We start from the raw sequence: 19586 nt of genomic DNA, 5'->3' as shown, positions 1-19586 counted from the left end.
CCTTCCCTCCTGCCCTCCACCCCTCCTGATCCTTACCCCCAACTCGGTTCCAAATCCTTGACTGTCCTGCGCCTTGGGACATCCTCCTAACGTAATAGGTGCTTTACAAATGTAATTTGTTGTTCTTGTTATATAGTGCCCTTCACGCAGGGTAGCTTCTTGAAGCATGCTCTAATCTTTTGCAACTTTCCTTGCCTGTACTGCTAGTAGTAGGTTTGATCTCGGACAAATAAAATGTTTTAAAATGTAACATTCACCTTAAATAATGACACCTTTTTTCAAAAAAAATCCTCTTGAGCTTTACAGCACAAAAGAAAAAAGGATTCAGCATTTTGGTTTATTTGATAATTTTGGTGGCTTCAATACATTCGTTCTTAACGCTGGTTAAGCATTTCTAATTGAATATGTAGCTTGGAAAAAAAGCTGATAATTATCGGCATCCTCATTAATTCATTCAGTGCTTAGCGTTCATACGTTCATTGTGAAATTGTTATCTCAATATAAATGAAATTTCAGTCCTCCTGTTCATAAACAAAATGTTTCACCAAGTGTTGCAAATGATTTTATAGATGGGGGCGGCAAGGAGGAGGAAATAAGCAGTTTGAAGTTTGATATTCTCGGGGGAGGGGAGTGTATGTGGAGGAGGTCCTCAGGATGGAGATGGTGGAATTCTTGGGGCGTGGAGGGCTGTATTTGTTTATAGATATAACTTACAGCAAAATAAATGATTGCTCATGCAGTCTCTCCAATGAGAAGCTCAACTAGTTACACTTGGAAAGTCTCTCACCTGTACCGAGCTAGCTGTTTCAGCCAGGGTGAAATCTTGACAGTAACACAATTAGCTACAGTAGCTATCATTAGGAAGGAGAAAATCATCCTATGACTTCTTCCTCATGTCAATTCACCTACTTCTGCGAGTAGCTGGAGATGCACATGTGTATGGATGTCAGCTGAGGACATGAACAACTTCTTCTGCAATCATTCTTCCCCCAGGTCTGCCTGGCTCAGTTTATAGTACATCCCTTCTGGGCCATTGTTGGGTCAAATCCGTATCAGGACATTGAATTTGCACAGACTAGACTGAAACTCCAATGCAGTCCTGGGGGACATCTGCGTTGCCGGAGATGCTGTGCTTTGGTGAGACGTTAAACCGAGGCCCCACTCTGCCTGTTCAGGTGGACATCAAAGATACTATGGACCTATTTGAAAAGAGAAGGGAGTTTCCTGGTCACCAGTCCACCAGATAGACATTGGTACCTACGAAATACAGTCACTCCACTTCACGGTAAAATCCTTTGAAGCGCTTTGAAACTTCCTCCCGACATAAAAGACGCTATACCAAACATAAGGATTCAGAATATTATTATGTTGCTGTCCCTTGCTGCCTAGATGTGAAGAATTAATTGCTTATACGTGAAGAATTGAGGTAGAATTGTGTCCAGTGTAATGAAAAATCAGTTGCATTTCTTCACAAGAGAGAAAATTCACAAGTGATAGAGGCAAACCATCGGCTCACGAGATATTTTTAGATCCTTCAGAAAGATAGGGAACATTTTTTTTCAGTCATGCAATTCCATGTTGAATTAATGAGTACAGGTTTTTTTTACACACCGTAGAAAATACAACTCCGGTGATAAGGTGACATCCAGCAGATGTTTTTAAAACCTATGAATGCCAGAATTAAAGCATAAACTGCAAGTGTTGATGATTCCCTTTTTAGAGGTTGTATACACAAAAGCTTATTCAGTACAGTGTCTTTTTCTTCCCTTTGTGTACACTGCCAGCTCAGTGTTAAACAAAAGTAGAGTTTATAACACGGACACCTGATTTATACAATTATGGAAATGCCATTGAGCTGTCGTTCAATGAAATATCCCTGCCAAGTCACTTATTAGAAGGTTAACATTATTTAATTTGAAAATGTATTTGCAGACTGAATCAGATTTTCTTCCATATTATAATACCATCAGTGAAAAACATATACTGAATATGCTAACCTTCCAGGCTCCTCACTGCATAATGAGCTAAAATTAGTTGTTGTGGCAATCTGGACTCGTGAACCATACCAAAAAGCATACAAAATTAAAATTGATACATAACTGGAAAAACTAAAATTCTATTTTTTAAAGGTTACATTTGCATTTCTGGAAAAAAACTCAAATTATTTTTATAATGAAATTAAGGTTTAATGGTCAATTCTCCATATTTTTGTACCCTGGAGGCTCACAATATTGCCAACATTTCCTTTAGATATAAGTGTTGTGCTGTACATTTTGTTAGAATATATATTGGATGGTCAGGTTTACAAAAGTTTCCGGAATACTATCAGACTGAGGTACATGGAAGCCTATAACGCAGTCAGCTGGTTAGCGCAGTTGTGGAGTCAAGCACATGTTGGGATTTTTTTGGTCACCGTCTAGCCTGACACTCCAATGCAGTTTGGGCAGTACATTGTTTGTTGTGCCATTCTTCAGATGAGACGTTAAACCTCTTACATGTTCAGGTAGAAGTTAAAGATCCCATGGCACTATAATGGACATTAACCAGACGCCAGTTAATCTCAGACAAATTGGACAAAACGCTCAGCGCTGATTCATTTGTATTCTTGGGAACACTCAGTGTGAGGCAGCATCTATGGAGAGAGGAAAGTGGTTTAATGTTTCAGGTCGATGACACTTTGTCAGAACTGGGGGATGTTGGAGGGGAATAGTTTACAAGGAAACAGAGAAGGGGAAGGGGAAAGAAAAACAAGGGAAAAAAAATAGTGGGGAGACAAGGCTGAGAGAAGATTGGAGCTGTGGTTAAGGTTTGAAGTGGTTAAAATCAATGTTGAGGCCAGTGAGCTGTAAGCTGCCAAGGAAGGAGATGAAGTGCCGTTCCTCAAGCTTGTGTTGTGCTTCGTTGGAACAGAGCAGGAGGCCATGGACAGAGAGGTCAGAGTGGGAGTGGAGAGGATAATTAAATGGCAACTGACTGGAAGCTCAGGGTTGCACTTGCGGATGGAAAGGAGTGTTCAGCAAAGCGATTATCCAGTCTGTGTTTGAGCAGCGAATACAGTATACTAGGCTGGTGGAAGTACATGTAAATCGCTATCTCACCCGGAAGCAGTTTTTGAGGCCCTTGAGAGTAGTATGGGAGGAGGTGAACGGGCTAGTATTGCGTCTCCTGTGCTGGTATGGGAAGGTTCTGGGAGAGGCAGAGCAGGTAATAGTAATGATGGAGGAGTGGACCAGGGAGCCACAGAGGGAGCAGTCCCTATGGAATGCGGGGAGGGGAGGGAAAGATGTGTTTAGTAGATTTTCAGCATGTGCAGTATTTTACCTTTTATTTGTATTCTTAACCGTTTTAAATATGCCGGTTAATTTGTAGAACAATCCGGTTAATCCGGAAAAACTGACACGCTGGTCTCCGCTGAATGTTCTATGTAGCGCCTTCTATGTCTTGAGAGGCTCCATTCAGTCATGAGCAGCTCCCGGATGGAGATGGGAGGAGTCACATTGCGATTGATTGACAGCTGGAGCAGCTTGTGAATAGCTGGAGTGTCCATCCATTCGCAAGTGGCTCCAAAGCAGTCAATCACCTCGGAGCCTCTCTAATTGGTCCCTTCCCGTTCAATGGGAATGGCAATGGGAGGGAGGAGGCATCGTTGCTGCTCCTCTGCTGTTAATGGTATTTGGGTTACCATTGGACGCCGCTTAAGCCGGACAGAATAGCCGGCTCCGATGTGTCCTACATAATAATAATAATAATCCTTGCATTTGATATGGTGTCTTATCACCTCCTCTGGACGTCTCAAAGCGCTTCAGAGTATATACTGTAAAGTGAATTGACTGTATACTTTGTGGGCGAAACAGCATAACCGGCTTCCACTGTATTTGAAAAGAGAGAAGAGAGTTTCTCCCTGTGTCCTGGACAGCAGTTTCCCAGATTAAGTCTTACAGTACAATTATAAGCTATTTGACTCAATAAGGCATCACAGCCAATTCCAATGCAGTCTTTGGCTAACATCTACATGGATACAAAAGACATTCTGCACTTTACAGTATATCTTGTGAAACACTTAGAGATGTCCTTCTGAAGCTAAATCAAATGTAAGGATTAATATTATTATGATGTATAGTTTCCTGGAGGAGGCAGCAAACAAGAGAAGGGACTAAGGAATAGCCTTGTGAAGAGATTTTAAATGCACAAGGAAGGGCCGCATTATATTACACCACAGTCATACAAAATGATCTGTGAATGAGAATATCCCATGCCAAGATAGAAAAGCGCATGTGATATTTATAAACATTTCCAGGTGTTTTTATCCTGCTTTACCTAAAACAAGGATCAACAAGTCTCCAGTACCTCACCTTCCTTCATGCTTTAAGGGTGTCACTGATGAGCCTAATCCTATTATGGCATCATACATATTATATTATATCATATTACATCTTTGAGACGTCTAGAAGACATGAAAAATTAGACCAATTAGAAGCGCTATATCAAATCCAAGGATTATTATTATCTGCGTTTCTAGCAGGGTCATAGGAGGACATTTGGAAATTCAAAATGTTGGATGATTTTCTCTTCTCAAACCTGGCGAGCAAGAGTACTAAAGTGAGTTGTAACATTCCCACTGCAGCCCAGTTAAGAACAACTAACAACAAATAATCAATTCCACACAGCTCATTGTGACACTAGGCTGTGAAATTAATCACTGAGCCATTAGGAACTTGTATGGAAGGTGTCAGCATCTCTCAGTTGGTAGCACTCTCCTCTCTGAGTCAGAAGTTTTCAAGCCCCACGTCAAAACTTGAGCTCATAGTTCATAGTCCAGTGCAATTCTAGGGGAGCTTTGCATTGTTGGTGGTGCTGCCATTTGGATGAGACATTAACGGGATGTCCCCGTCTGCCTGTTCAGATGGATGATAAATATCTCGGCCATTTATTGAAAAAGAGCGTTTCTGGCCAACAATCCTCACAATAAAATTAGTCATTCGCTTCATGGCTATTTGTAAGGACATGGCTATGTGTTAATTGGCTGCTGTGTTCCTCTACGAAATACGCAGTCCCTTCGCAACAATAATCCGCATTTATATAGCATCTTTCACATAGAATAACGTTTTGGAGCACTTAAACCACCCTTAACAGTAAAGATTTTGTGAAGCACTTTGAGATGTTGTAATGAGGTGCAACATTAAAAGCAAGTTAGAGATTTTTTTATAAAATATTGTCTCCCTTTGAGTCTACATCAGCCATTGATTTGAATCGACTCTTACCGAGTTGTGCTGTCGGCCTTAGTTTCTGTCTGAATAGTCTGAACTGTACACCTTGGAGACTGAATCTCCATGTTTCATTCTGGTTGGGTAATCTTTCAGCCTTGCTCTAAATCCATTTTACTTGTGAGGTTACAGCACTTTATTTTAATTCAGCAAGCAAAAGCATCATATTTTCCACTTTGCTGATGTAAGAGAGTAGTTTCCTGCCTATCTTGAGCAGGCAAAAAACATTAGCATTAGATATTCCACTTGACGTGACTTCAAGGTCCTCACCCTTACCCAGAAATTTGTTCATGCTCTAGTATCTCTCTATTTCTATCACCTTCTCCTGTCCCTCTCTTCTTGCCCCTCAGCTTGACTAACTCAGGCTTGCTGCTCATCCTCTGCACCACCAGTGGTGGTTGAGCCTTAAGGTACACCAACTACTAACCTTCACACAGCATAGCATCTCAGACCCCCTCTGTCTACCTCTCTGTTCTGCCCTCTCCCTTATCTTTAAATTCCACCTAAAAATGTACCTTCTTCCTCTTCTCGCTTGACCCCGTCATTGCGAAGCACTTGAACCATTATCCTACGCGAAGGGCATTATAGAAGTTTAAGTTGTTGTTGATATGGATATTTATGTGAGATCGGACTATGAACATCTAGGTTTACTCATGGACAAACAGCACCTAGCTTTTGTTTGCTGAAATGTCATTCCTGCCAATGTAGCAGAAAATTAGAAGATGCTCTAGCATAGCACAGACTCCAGAGACTCTACAGTATTTACTCGGTGACTTTCAAATCTTCACTACATACTATTCACCTTTGTCCAAAAAAGGGTAGACACATTGGCAGAGCAGGATTTACGTAAATGGTCATCTTCCTGATACCAACTAATCTCTCTCCGTCTTTCCATTTCACGTGCATAGGCATGTCTGGTGATTCATTTGTGAGCAGTGGGAGGCACTGTACATACATCAAGGGCACTCTCTCCCTTTCCATGAGCACAGGTGCATCTGAATCTTCTTATATGAAATAAGTGAATGTCCTGAAAAGCCCAAATAGTTTAGAATTCCAAAAAATCCTAAAAATAAATCCCGAAAATTTTATATTTTTAAACCCCGAAAACAGAAGCCCTAAGATAATAAACGCTTTTTTACTTGTTTCTTGGGGTAGTGTAGTAGTCATTCTTCAAATAGTAATCTGTCACATTTTCACATCAGCTTTAACATTTCTACTGACCTTCCTTTTTGTCTTATGTTTAAATCTCTATCTGTTCCTGTACAGAGTTGTTCATTTGATATAGTACCTTTCATGTCGGATTACTGTATTTTATAGGCAGGAGTAATTCCTTTTTTTAATAGTTTCATGAGAATTTTAATGTCCACCTGACATATCATCTGAAGGACAGCACCTCTGACAATACAGTGCTCCCCCAACATTGAATTGGAGGTCAGCCTAGACTATGAGTTCAAATACTTGACGTTGGGCTTGAATCCGCAAGCTTCGGAGGCAAGAGTGTTACCACATACATGTCACTTTCCCTCAACTATCTTTCCTTTCCCTCTTCCCCCAGAGTTTATGATCTTACTTCATTTAGCCTCATCTCACCATGCATAAGGGAAAATGAAACTTAGTGTTTCATGAGTGGAGCTGGTAGCTTTGGGAGGAGGGGATGGCAAGGGTTGTAAAGTGCATGCATGCTATGATTCTTAAGACACTGGCATCCCAGTACTTCTCCGGGATGGTTTCATTAGCTTGCATAATGCATGAAGAATCTGCCCTGATTCAATGTTTTCTAGTTTTAATCAATTACGGACTGGTTTCTGCATAATGCATGAAGTTGTTAGACGTAGATGCTTTCTGCTTTGTGCGTTTTCTGATTAAGAAAAGCGCAGTTTTTTAACCAGTTATGTACAGCTGCAGACATTGACTGTTTGTTGTGTTCTTCTTTAGCATATGCCTATGTCTAGATTTTTAAAAAATATATATTTTGTATTGGAAATTTAATTTCACTATTTGACCTCCATGGAATCAGAAGAGATAAAATGATATGATGCATTGGTGCTCAAACTGTGTCAATAACAGCAACATTTTATCCTAAAAATGCATGTTTTTAAAAAACATTGAGAACCATTTTGGCAGACTAAATATGGTGGCATAAATTGGAGAACAGATGTTGTTGCAATTATTGGCAGTAGGAGTGGGCAATTAAACAAAATCCTTTCATTTGATGGTGGAAAGCTTATCTAGTTGTAAATACTGGCAGGCAGCACATGCTATACCTAAGTCCAGGTGTACTCAACATAACAGCAACAGAACTGTTGTAACCAGGCACTTTAGAAATGCAACAACATTGCACACAATGAAATGTGTAAAAGCCTTCACCCATTGACACCATAATCTGAGCATTTCTGGAGTTGGCTTAACTGGCTTCAGTTATATAGAGATTTTATAGAGATTTCAAAATATTATTGTCAAAATATAATGTGTTGTCTGAGGGCCATCACATCTTTCCTTTTTTTAATATAACTTGCATTCTGTGTTGTGGCCTTTTTAGTTATTTCTCCCTTTCTTGTGGTTAGATTTGAGATATCAGAGAACAGACAAAAGGATATACTTGTTTGAGCTCTTGTGCAGATCAGTCCTTGATAAAGAAATAAAAATGTAATTTTCTTTTCAGAAAAATTTAAACCAATGCTCTTATCTTGATCAATGTATTATTCCTGTGCATCTAACTATTGACCTGGGGGAAGGGGGAAAGAGAGGATTGTTTCCCCCCAGTTTCAACACTATTTTTCTCCCATCCCGTCCGCTCTTGAATGCTTTGACTCTTTGCAGGGGCACAGTTGTATGAGTGCCACAGTTATCTCCTCCAAGTGATCATTCTTTACGTGTCAGCCTTGAAAGTAAGTATATGGTTCTTCAACTATGAGGGACAATACAATTGAGGTAGATCCTGCCTTCTCCCAATATTTGGACACCGTGTTCCTTCACCATTGGATAGTGATAATGAGAGGAAACTCTGACTGACTATTTAGAAACATATTTATACAACACAAGTGAGAACATAAACCATGCAATTAGTTACCGTACGTTCTGCAGTCAATAGCATTCTTCATGTTCTCGCGGTAACTGGTTTAATGCTTCTATAAGGCACGATGATGCAACTTGACCGACTAATTATAACTGGTTCAAAGTCTTGTTGGAGCTGATCCTCTGTGCGTTTTCTGGCCAAGTCTAGTTAGGTTTTATCTGAGGTCTCATCGAGAGAATGTGACTGCAACTTCCATTTCAGTCTCTTTGGCATCCAGCTGGTGGTTATGTGGACCACACACTGCTGCACATAGACTCCTTTGTCTTGAAAAAAGCTGGAGGATAGTGCCAGGACCTACCCACCAAATTGTAGCTTGCCAGAGCACAGCCACCTTTAGCATAGATTAACTAGTAAGGCCTAAATTTTTTTTACCTCCTAGTGTGTTCATCTCTTCCTTTTCCTTAAAATTAACTTTAATTCATTGGCAGTACTGTCTGTTTTGCTAAGTGTGCTTTGCTATGCTATGCTTCTTATTCAGCAGAGGAAGGGTTATTTGTACATCAGTCCGTTTTCCTATTTGCCAGAAAACAGTTTATTTGTTTTTGTTGCAAGACTTCTTGGTATAGTTTTGACTATCTTATCTGTTCCCACTCCCCATTCCTCTGGGCGTATGATGTTGTGTTCATTGTTAAGGCAGTGTCTGTGAACACCAGCTTATGACTGACAAACTTTAACTGCTATGCCAGACTTTCTCCTCCCCTCTCTTGAAGCTAGTGATTCATGGAAGCTAGCTACCAAGCCACCAGTACAAAGCTCACATGGCCATTCTTCCTTCTGAGCCTGGCTGGTCATTATTCCCAGACCTTTTGGTCACAGTGGGAACCACAGCCTTCCCTGAGCTTACCTAACCTCCGTGCTTGCTAACTTTCCAGAGAGGAGTGTCACTGTATAGGAATTGGGAATCCGTACCCGGCTAATTATTTTTTACTTTATCTGGGGCTACTGATGCTAGTTCATTGTAAAGCTCCCACAATTGCTGTGGCCAAAGCTAACTTGTTCAGCAGAGACTAGGAAACTAAACCTTGGACTTTCCTGCTTTGTAAAGGTTGGTCATAGAATTCTAAAATTTCACAAGGCCATTCGGACTAATGTGCCTCTGTTGCCTCTAAAGGAACTTCTTATTCCTTTTAAAGGCTCTTATGGATTTTGCTTCAACCACTGTTGTTAGTAGGGCATTGCCTGTCCTAATAACCTCCTGTGTTTTTTTTAAAAAAACTTTTAACCTAGCAAAAAGGTGGTGTGGAGCAGTGCAGTACGCATTGCATTTGTGCACTGAACTATCAGGAGAGTTGCATGTGCCAGCTTTCAACCAAGCTTTGTTTACTGCTGGCCTTTTGACACTGGGTTCCTTTTAACAAATGGACATGTTTGAGGATGAGCACATTTCCTGTTAATACACTTATAAGAAATAATATATTGGTTCATAAAAAAAACGTTACATCATTTTCAAAACTTAATCACTGATTCTTTGCGATTGTTGTTTCATTTGAAAAGAGACGGCACAAACTATGCAATCACTGGACTGTATTTCTCCTGAACTTTTTTTTTAATAAGAGATATACTGGAATATTGTATACAAAAGTAGAACATGCCTTTTGTTTTTTTCTCTTTTCTCACCAAGGATTATTTACATCATATTATAGTAACCTATTTTGCAAGCAGTCCAGATTTGTGGTCAGCTGGACTGGACAGGTTGTCACTAGCAGGGTGCTTCTGTATTAGATTGACCTAAAATTGACAGCAGGATGCAATTGGGTTAGGGGAGGAGAGAGATTAGTGTATTAACTGGAGTAATTTAAGTAAGGCTCTGTACCTATTTTAACTTCCTACATATTTGTTCTTTGTTTTAAATGTCACCCAATGTCATTTTTGGTTGTTTCACCTGATTTTAATGTCTTCCTTTTATCATGGACTGGTTGGATTAAACTGACTAACTCCTACATCTATTTTTCCCGAATCCTCTCCATAGGAGCAAAACCGTGTCTTTCCTCCCCTCCCGCCCCAGCCACTATCATATATCCAAATGCACCGTAGATTAGAGTACCCTAACATAAGGTAACTCAAAGCTATTGTTAAAACAACAGTGTCAGCCTGGCTTTTTTGGTACCACTCTCACCTTTGAGTCAGAAGGTTGTGTATTCAAGCCCCATATCAGGACTTGAAACTTGTATAGTTTAGATTGATACTTGAATGCTGTGCTGGGGGTGTGCTGCATTGTTGGAGGTGCCGTCCTTTGGCTGAGGCATTCTGTCTGCCTGCTCAGGTGGATGTTAAAGTTCCCATGGCACTATTTGGAAAGAGAAGGGAGTTTATTCTGGTGTCCTGGCCAACAATCCGCCCGCCATATAATATTGGGCAAGTGCACCGAGGTGCTACCGTGTACTTTGTAAATGCATGTTGTTGTTATCAATCACTTCTTAGTTGTTTGTGGGAATTTGCTGTTTGTGGGACATTGCTGTTCACAAAATTAGCTATACAGTATATGTGTTTAAAATGCTTTATTATATTAGAGTGTCCACCTAGACAATATGAGTTCTAAATCTTGATGTGGGGCTTGAAGACGCAACCTTCTGTCTTAGAGGTGAGAGTAGTACCAACTGAGCCAGGCTAACACACTGTTCTTTTAATACCTTTGGTTCCAAGTGTAAAAGTACGCAAATATACTTTACAGCTTTTCTGTGAATGCATCAAATGTAAGGATTATTATTTAAATGCTAACTACACTAGGAAAGCTTGAGGTTGTCAGAATAATATTGTATTCTATAGCACTTACTTATCCACTTAGCTGCACCTGCTCCTATAAAATAATTATAGATTTTGTTTAATCAAAGAAGAAAACCATGTGCAGAATGATTACAGATTTATTGATATTTAATCTCTGAGATGTTATCTAGACTTGATGTCTGAGACAGACTTAACAAATGCCTTGAAAAGAAAAGCATGCTGAAGCAGCCCCAGTGTATTTGGGGTGCAGGTCCATTTATGTTAACCATGTCTGCATATCTAGTTTTAATAAAATGCTAGGCAGCTTTAGCTCACGCTTCAAACAAAAACACGTACAAGTCCTGGTGCGGAGCCAAGCATTTCTGATGGGCAGAATTTCTTTAACTGGGAACATTTGATTATGGAAATCAAACAATTTTTAGAAGAAAGGGCAAAGATACCGTGCTTGTGTCACACAACGTTTAATTTTGTGTGGCTGGTATTAGGCAATGCTGCATTCTGCGTTGGCTGTGCCTCATCAAGCAAAAGCAAGCTGCCTTTTTACTACAAAAAAACATTTTTGCTTAGTCTCTCCCCTCCCCCCAAAACGCTTGCTCATTTTCTCTCTCTCCCTGCAACTCCTATTTTTCTCTCTTTATATTATCTCAAATCTCTTCTCTCACACAGACACATATTTTAATACAATATTTAGTTTTCAATTAAAATACACTGAAGTGAGGGATTTTTTTGAAAAAAAGAGAATTCTGGCAGTGGGTTTATGGACAGAGCAAATTCTGGCAATATAAAAATTGATTGAGCTCAAAGCCACAGACACAGGAAAAATCTGTTTCAAATGGTGGTAATCTGGCATCAGCAGCTACTGAATGTAAAAGCATGTTCACGGTGAGCAACATTTTCCATTGAAACGTGGATTGTTGGATGATATGATGAGATACAGGGCAGCCTGATTTCCACAAAATCCCAGGGCAGATTGGGGCGGAAGAGAATTGTGGATGATGCCTGTCAAGGATACAGCATGAAAGCAATTTAGTTGATAGGGTCTCAGACCAGTTAATTCAGTCTGCCCTTTATTGCTCAATTAATTCTTCAGGATTAGAAATCACAGCTCTGACTAATTTGTAAATTACATAAAGCGTTAACAATTGATGCACACAATGGTAAACTGTTCTATTACGTTTCCAATTAAGATGATTGGTATTTCTAATATAATAACTACATCACACATTTTAACTTTAGTAAAACCCTATCAGGGGAATGTACTGGTTTGCTTGGATCTTTGTGCATTAGTGGAGGGAAACGTGATGTAATTGGCTTTTCCTTGAGTTTATACTGAAAGTGATAAACTACAATGGAGACAACATTTTTTCCCCCCTTTTAAATCTACTGAGAGTTAACAGATCCAAGTAGTTCTTCTCAAAACAGCAGTGATGTAAGGTTTAGCTGATATAAGGTATGAATCTAGAGTGTTGGGATGCTTGTGGGCTTTACATGCTCCCTCTCAGCCATGTCATCCGCAGACACGGCGTAAACTTCCACATCTATGCGGATCACACACAAATCTCCTTGTCTTCCTCCAGCTGTAACTACCAATCCACTGATGTTCTGTCAGCTTGTCTGACAGACATCAAGGCCTGGATGAGCGCAAACTTCCTGCATCTGAACTTTGACAAGACGGAAGCCATACTCCTCTCTCCTGCGGTTCAGACCTCCTCACCCTTCCTGATCTCTCCCTAAGATTCGCTAGTCTCCCCTGCTCCATTATTCACAAAATTAAATTAATTAAAAATTCCGACATCCTCATTCTCACCCACACTAAACTCCCGTGCTTCCATTTTGACAGTCCTTGTCAAACTCCATTGGCTCCCTGTCACAGAGCAGATCGATCTCAAGATCCTCACTCTTGTATTTAAAAATCCCTTCACGCCTGGCATCCCCCTATCTCTCCAACCTGCTCTCTCCCTACACCACTACCTGTGGTCTCGGATCGACTGGCTCCGGCCTCCTCCTTGTCCCCCAGACCCTCCGCCCCACCATCGGCGGTTATGCTTTCAGCCACTATGCCCCGAAGCTGTGGAATTCTCTCCCTCAATCCCTTTGCCTTGTCCCCTCTCTTCCCATTTTCAGGTCGTGCTTGAAGACCTTCCTCTTCAACCATGCCTATGGTCACCTACTCCCTTATCCCTGGTTCGGCATCAGGCTCTTGCTACTGATAAGCGCCCCGAGATGCCGTCCTGCATGAAAGGTGCTATATAAATGCAAGTTGTTGTTGTTTTTGCCAGGGAATACACTGTGTATTGAGTAATGAAAGATCAGCTGAATTTTATGTGACTGGATGTCGCACTGGATGTTGAACACATTTTAGATCAAAATCACAAGTGACCATAGAAACCGCAAATCAAACTAGGGCTTCATACACTGTCTTGAGCAAACTCACGCAGTCATTTATGTGCATCAGTTAATGAAGTTAGAAGAAAACCTTTGGCTTCATTGCATAATATTTCACTTGACTAGGTAAAGGATTGTCGAAGATGAGAGGTCTGTTTGTGTGGTGTACAATCTATGTTAGTACTGGGACAGAGGGACAGACCCCTCTGCACCATATTGAGAAAAACAACGTTGGGTGCTGTTCTTTGTTCCTTTGAAGTGGTTGCAAGTGTGAGAACTAATATGATCAGTACTCTGACCCCTTCTTTGACCTGCAGAGGTACAACAAGATAGTCTTTTGCTTCAACTGTTTTTTAATATCTTTCTCGACTTTGTAAATAATAAGACTATCATTGTGAATCATAGACAAATGGCTGACAGGGCAACCAGAGAGCTCACTTCTGCTCAGTTTTGTCATGAATCCAGTGATATATTTATTGAGCTTGTGCTGTAGGAGTTAGAGCTGCTAATGGAACGTAAGAATTGCCCTAATCTCCTAATGGAATGAAATGTCTTCCTACAGGATTGCCCTGTCGAAGGATGCACTCCACCTTGTGCCTTACCATGAGCCAATGGATCACTGTCAGGATGGTGGAGCATGTTCTGTACATGGCGAGTGTGCATTAGACAATCGATGACACTTGGCCACCAGTAAACTGCTGCCCAATGTTAAAATACACTTGTTCAACCAGTTTTGGTTCTTCTCATACAGAGTTATGCCTTTGTTTGATTGTACCTTAAAAAAAAAATCACTTTTCTTTTCCTCCAAACCCTCAGTAGCAGGCTTCCTTCAAAAAGCTGGGCGTTGGTGGAATGAGTTCCAACCCTACAAAATGGCCAACTTCTGCATTATGGGTCACTTCTGTCACGCAGGAAGTGACATTGGCAGTGATTTGACGACCTGGAAGTCGTCCATTTGTTACTGTGGGAAGCTGGCTGACACACAGATTTCTGCTCGAAGGCGTAGTGAATGCAGAAGCACGGAGCAGCAGCATTAGCACCCCATTGTATTACTGGTTGGGATTTTATGGACCCCTTGTTATAAACTATTATGTTATAGAGAGTTCTATTATATGTCAGATAACTGAGTGGTGAAACTGTTTCTTTTCAGCTTGTTGGGAAGGGTGACGAGTTAACATGATGGGATGATATTGCTAGCATCTGGAGCTGAACAGACTTGATAGTTGACGGCTAGAACAGGTGGGGCTGTGAAAATAACAGGAGGCGAAGGATAAAAAAATCCAGACAGCATGTAGACGTAAGGGCACATCAATACGGCAAACGGGAGCACCAGGGGAATAGTTAAAACCAATAGCAGGCAAATCACTTGGGTTTATCCCATAAACACCTGCTAGAAAGCATTCAAGGCTTCCTGTGGTCAGGTTTGGTCATCCATTGCTCCTGATGCAGCTGCTGTGGAGACAGCAACATCATTAATGATGAATAAATGGTTGGCATTTATGTATTTTAACATTCTTTTAAAAAGTCTGTCAGCATGTCACTGTTCAGATCATTGTGCAGTGAGGGAAAATAGGGTAATCGTTTTTATTGTTCGTTTGACTGCAGTTGTACGTTTTCACTCGTTTTCCTAATCGACTGTTCTTAATGCTGCTTTCCTGAGCTCTATTTTAAGTTTAAGACATCATTGTAACAGCAAATTGCCTGCAGGCTTTCACTGAGCTGAGTGAAGAAAGCTGGAACTGTTTTGCTCAACTGGAGAATGACCAAACTGCAAGCTGAACCAGTCAACAGAAGTATAGCTCAGTATCTGAGGTTTTATTAAACTGATCTCCTTCTGTATCTGATTAGAAGGGTGTACTGATAACATCTGCACTTGCATTGAATAAAAGTAGCTCTTTTTCTCGACTGTTTTTGGAAGACTATTATTCCAGCTGAGCCGTATTGGGGTCTAGTAATTTGACCTTTCTTAAGCCAAATAGATGTTGTCAAATTATGCTAATTTAAGACTGTAACAAACCTGTGCATTTGCAGAGCAGTTGATCATTATTGGAGCGTGAAGTGCGGATGTGTCTATCTACAAAAACACATTAAGCATGTACCCCTGTTCTTTTTTATACATATGTACATACTTAACCAACCGCCTCCATTTCATCTCAGCAAATAGTTTCTCCTCCTGCCTCCACCCGGTCACCTGCGGGGTACCCAAGGGCTCCATCCTTTGCCCTCTTCTTTTCCTTATTTAAATGCTTCCTCTGGGCGATGTCATCCGCAGACACAGGGTAAACTTCCCCATGTATGTGAATGACATGCAAATCTACTTTGCCTCCTACAGTACCGACTCCAGATCCGCTGATGTTCTATCAGCTTGTCTGGCAGCCATCAAGGTCTGGCTGAGTGTAAACCTGCAGCTGAATATGGACAAGATGGAAGCCATACTCCTTGGCTCCCATCAATATCTTCACTCCTGTGGATCTAAACTTCTCAACCTCCCTGGGCTCTCCCTCAGACTCACCGAACCAGTGCGCAATCTAGGTGTCCGGTTCAACACCCAGCAGTCCTTCCTCCACATCCAGTCCCTGACCAGGAGCGCCTTCTTCCACCTACTCCACATTGCCTGCCTCTGACCATACCTTACCCCAAATGCAACCGAAACCCTTGTGCACGTGTTTGTCACCTCCCGCCTGGATTACTCCAACACACTCTTCGCTGGTCTCCCCAGATCCACTATTCAAAAGATCCAGCTCATTCAGAATTCAGTAGTTAATCCTGATATCTATCATGCTTCTTGTTGAAGTAGAACATTCCCACAATGCAGGATCATTATAGATTGTTATAGATTATATAAAAAATATTCGTCACTTCAATCCACGATTGTTGTGGGACACTGCTGTGCGCAATTGGCTGCCGTGTTTCGCCCACAAATATACAGTCAATTCACTTTACAGCATATTTTGTGAAGCGCTTTGAGACGTCGAGAGGATGTGAAAAGCGCTATATCAAATGCAAGGATTATTTATATCTATTATAACTCTGCTGCCCGCATACTTACTTGGACAAAATCAGTACCCAGATCTCACCAGTTCTGGCCAGGCTGTACTGGCTCCCCATCACTGAATGGATAGACTTCAAGATCCTCACACCTGTGTTCAAATCCCTTCACTCCCTGGCACCTCCCTAACTCTCCGACCTCCTCACTCCCCATTCCACCACCCGACGCCTCTGCTCGGCTGGCACCGGCCTCCTGCTCGTCCCTCGCACCCTCTGCTCCATCATTGGAGGTCACGCATTCAGCCACTACTCCCCGAAACTGGAATACACTCCCTCAATCCCTCCGCCTTAGTCCCCTCTCTCCCCTTTTTCATGTCCCACCAGAAAACCTTCTTCGGCCGTGCTTACGGCCACCTCCCCTTCCCCCGGCTTGGAGTCAGTTAAGATCTCTGAGACTCTACCGTGCGTGGAGGACGCTATATAAATACAAGTTGTTGTTGTTATATGTTTCTACACTGACCATATGGCAACTTCTCTCTGAGGTTCAGCAGGGATTCTAACAGTATTACTTGTTGAGGAACAAAATACCACAAATTAGAATAAATATTTTCTGAAATTAAGCTGGTTTGAAAAATAAGATTTGATGCAAATTTGTGCCATTAAATTCTGTCTTGATTCAGCTATCGCTGTTTCTGAGGACTGCACGTAAGCAGCTCTTAAGGTTCATTGACACCATGAAGTTTAAACATGTTTTATAAAGATGAATAACTGAGGTCAGCTATTGATTGATGCAGGAAATGTGTGTTATTTGATTTGCTTACTAATTCTGGTTACACTATGTTTGCAGCTTTGCACCCATCAATTGCTGGAATGAATAGGTGTCCTCATCTTTGTAATAACCCAAAAAAACACCACTCAATGTCATTTTAATGGCCAGTGAGATATGTGAATTTTACACATGATCAATTTCTTTTCAATACAGAATACAGAAAAGGTTTTTGTGGAATTCAACCATGAAGAACTGTTTGAGTTTTACAATAAGGTGGGTAATAAATTATTTGTATAAAAAAGCACTCAAGATCTGTAAATTGTATATTGCCTTGGCTAGAATTTAAATCCTAGAAAATGACAACTGTTGAGTCATTTTCACCAGAAACAATACATTAGTTATTTCTTGTGATTACCTCGTTATGTCTTAATGCAAAATTAAAATCCTTTCAGTTTTAGAACAGTTAAATCCTTTGAACCGAAAGAGGGGTATAATCTGAAACTACTGTGAACGTGAAAGGGGGTAAGAGCAGAATATTTACTGTGTACATGTCCCATAATGTAAGCTTTCAAAAATTATACCTGCTATTAACCTACAACTCATTTTACTCTGGAACTTCAATGTGTGTTTCATTGATGGAGCAGTGTCAGATATGTATGTAGAACACTGGCGATGGTGATGGGAGCGGGGGAAACAAGGCCCACAGAATAGGTCCACTGGATGCCAAAAATCAGTTGCTTCTCATTGTCACGGAGCTTGGTATTTTATACCCAGTGCTTCATTGATTAGAGTTCGGGGCTACTCGAGTCAGGAGGACAAAACCAGTATCCTGTTTATATTAACAAATTTAAAATACACACTTCTCAAAGTAACTTCAAAATATTTATTGGACAGAAGCATTTATTTTGATGATACCCCAAAGCTTTTAATTAAGTCGGAGTTGTAATGCATAAAATACTGGCGCTTACAGTTTGAGCAGAGGAGTGAGCTGACCCACTTGTTTGTTACAAGTCCCTCCAAGGTGCAAATCTGCTGCCTGCTCAAACACCTAGTGTTTTATTTCCTTGTGAGTGTATTCTCACACTCACAAAATACACATTCTTACACACGATAAGTTTTCATGTAAATCAGGCCTCCTTCAGACAACAACAACATCCTTTAACAGTTCCTGCTACCTGTGGGGTGTAAATGACAGAAACAATACTTGCAAACACAAAAGCAACATCCTAACAATCTCCATTCAAATGAGTATGCAGGTTCCCTGGTCATGACAATACCACCACCACAATCATCCCTTGAATCTCTGGTTCTGAGCCATTCCCAATTTGTGGTAGAATATTTTAACTTACTAGATTACAATCAAGTTTAGTTTTGGACCTGGCATTGTATGTAGAGTCTTTCGTTTCAGCATATTAACTTTTACTGGGTTCCTCCCCTGCATCCTCCATTTATGTGGTATTAAGTTCATGTGGTGAGATGATGTCATCCAAAGAGGAAGGGATCTGTTTCCGATCATTGGTGTGTGTAATTGGTCTCTTTTCAGACCGATTGCAAGCTTTTCTCTCCCCCGATCACCAACTTTTTCTTGCTCATGCCAAATGTTTGTGAAAATATAGCAACAGCCTGAAAGACATTAGGAAACAAAAAACGCCGTTAACAGCTATTACTCAAATAATATAAAATGTGGCTTTACCTGTATTGCTGCCATTGTATATTGGGTGGGTTATGATGCAATTAAGCATGTTTTTCACTTTAGATGTCACTAAAAGTGCTATTTCTAAAGTTATGTTTGTCGTATTTATGAAGGGGGAAAAGGTATTTTGCAGACCATGAGCTTTGGTACTCCTATTTTCCAAGAATTCTTTTCATTTATGATTTCTGACTCATTCAACTGTATTATATCAAACTATTCATCACAACAATTCTTGCACCATATAGAAATGCTACCATTCACCAAGCTATACTGATTGTTTTGAGGTCTTAATGTAAATGCCTTTACTAACTGGGCCACTGGTGAGGGATTAATGTTACTTTAAAATATAACTTGTTACTGAGTAATCAAATCACAAACATGTCATATTCTTTTGGACTGTGTATACACGGGCATTATAACAAATTTGGCATCAAACTGATCTAATTGTGTAAGCTAATCTGGAGTTGATCTGAGAAGTATTCCCGCCTCACTCCCTTGGCATAGTGTTTAATGAGCAGCAAAGTTACCTGTAATGCCTTTGCTGTTTTTGCAATGAAAAAGCTCTATTGTTGTAGATTTTGGATAAGATTTTTAAAATAAGTCCAATCTACCTACTCCAGTGGATGTTAAAGATCCCTTGCTAATATTGTGACTAAAAACTGCAAGTTCTCCCAGTGACCTGGCTAA

At 40.6% G+C, this 19586-nt stretch overlaps 1 protein-coding gene across 1 annotated transcript in view; it reads left to right on the top strand.

The window, feature by feature from the left end:
* commd10 (COMM domain containing 10) overlaps window positions 1-19586 on the top strand; it is a 56930-nt gene that overhangs the window by 36268 nt on the left and 1076 nt on the right. Inside the window, exon 6 of the mRNA XM_042333828.1 lies at window positions 17420-17479. Coding sequence (XP_042189762.1) covers window positions 17420-17479 — 60 coding nt within the window. The remainder of the gene's footprint in view (window positions 1-17419; window positions 17480-19586) is intronic.

This window comes from Callorhinchus milii, unplaced genomic scaffold (assembly GCF_018977255.1).
Source record: "Callorhinchus milii isolate IMCB2004 unplaced genomic scaffold, IMCB_Cmil_1.0 Scaffold1, whole genome shotgun sequence".
Taxonomy (NCBI): Eukaryota; Metazoa; Chordata; class Chondrichthyes; order Chimaeriformes; family Callorhinchidae; genus Callorhinchus; species Callorhinchus milii.
Note: the sequence above shows the minus strand (reverse complement) of the source record. Positions and strands in the feature narration are given on the sequence as shown.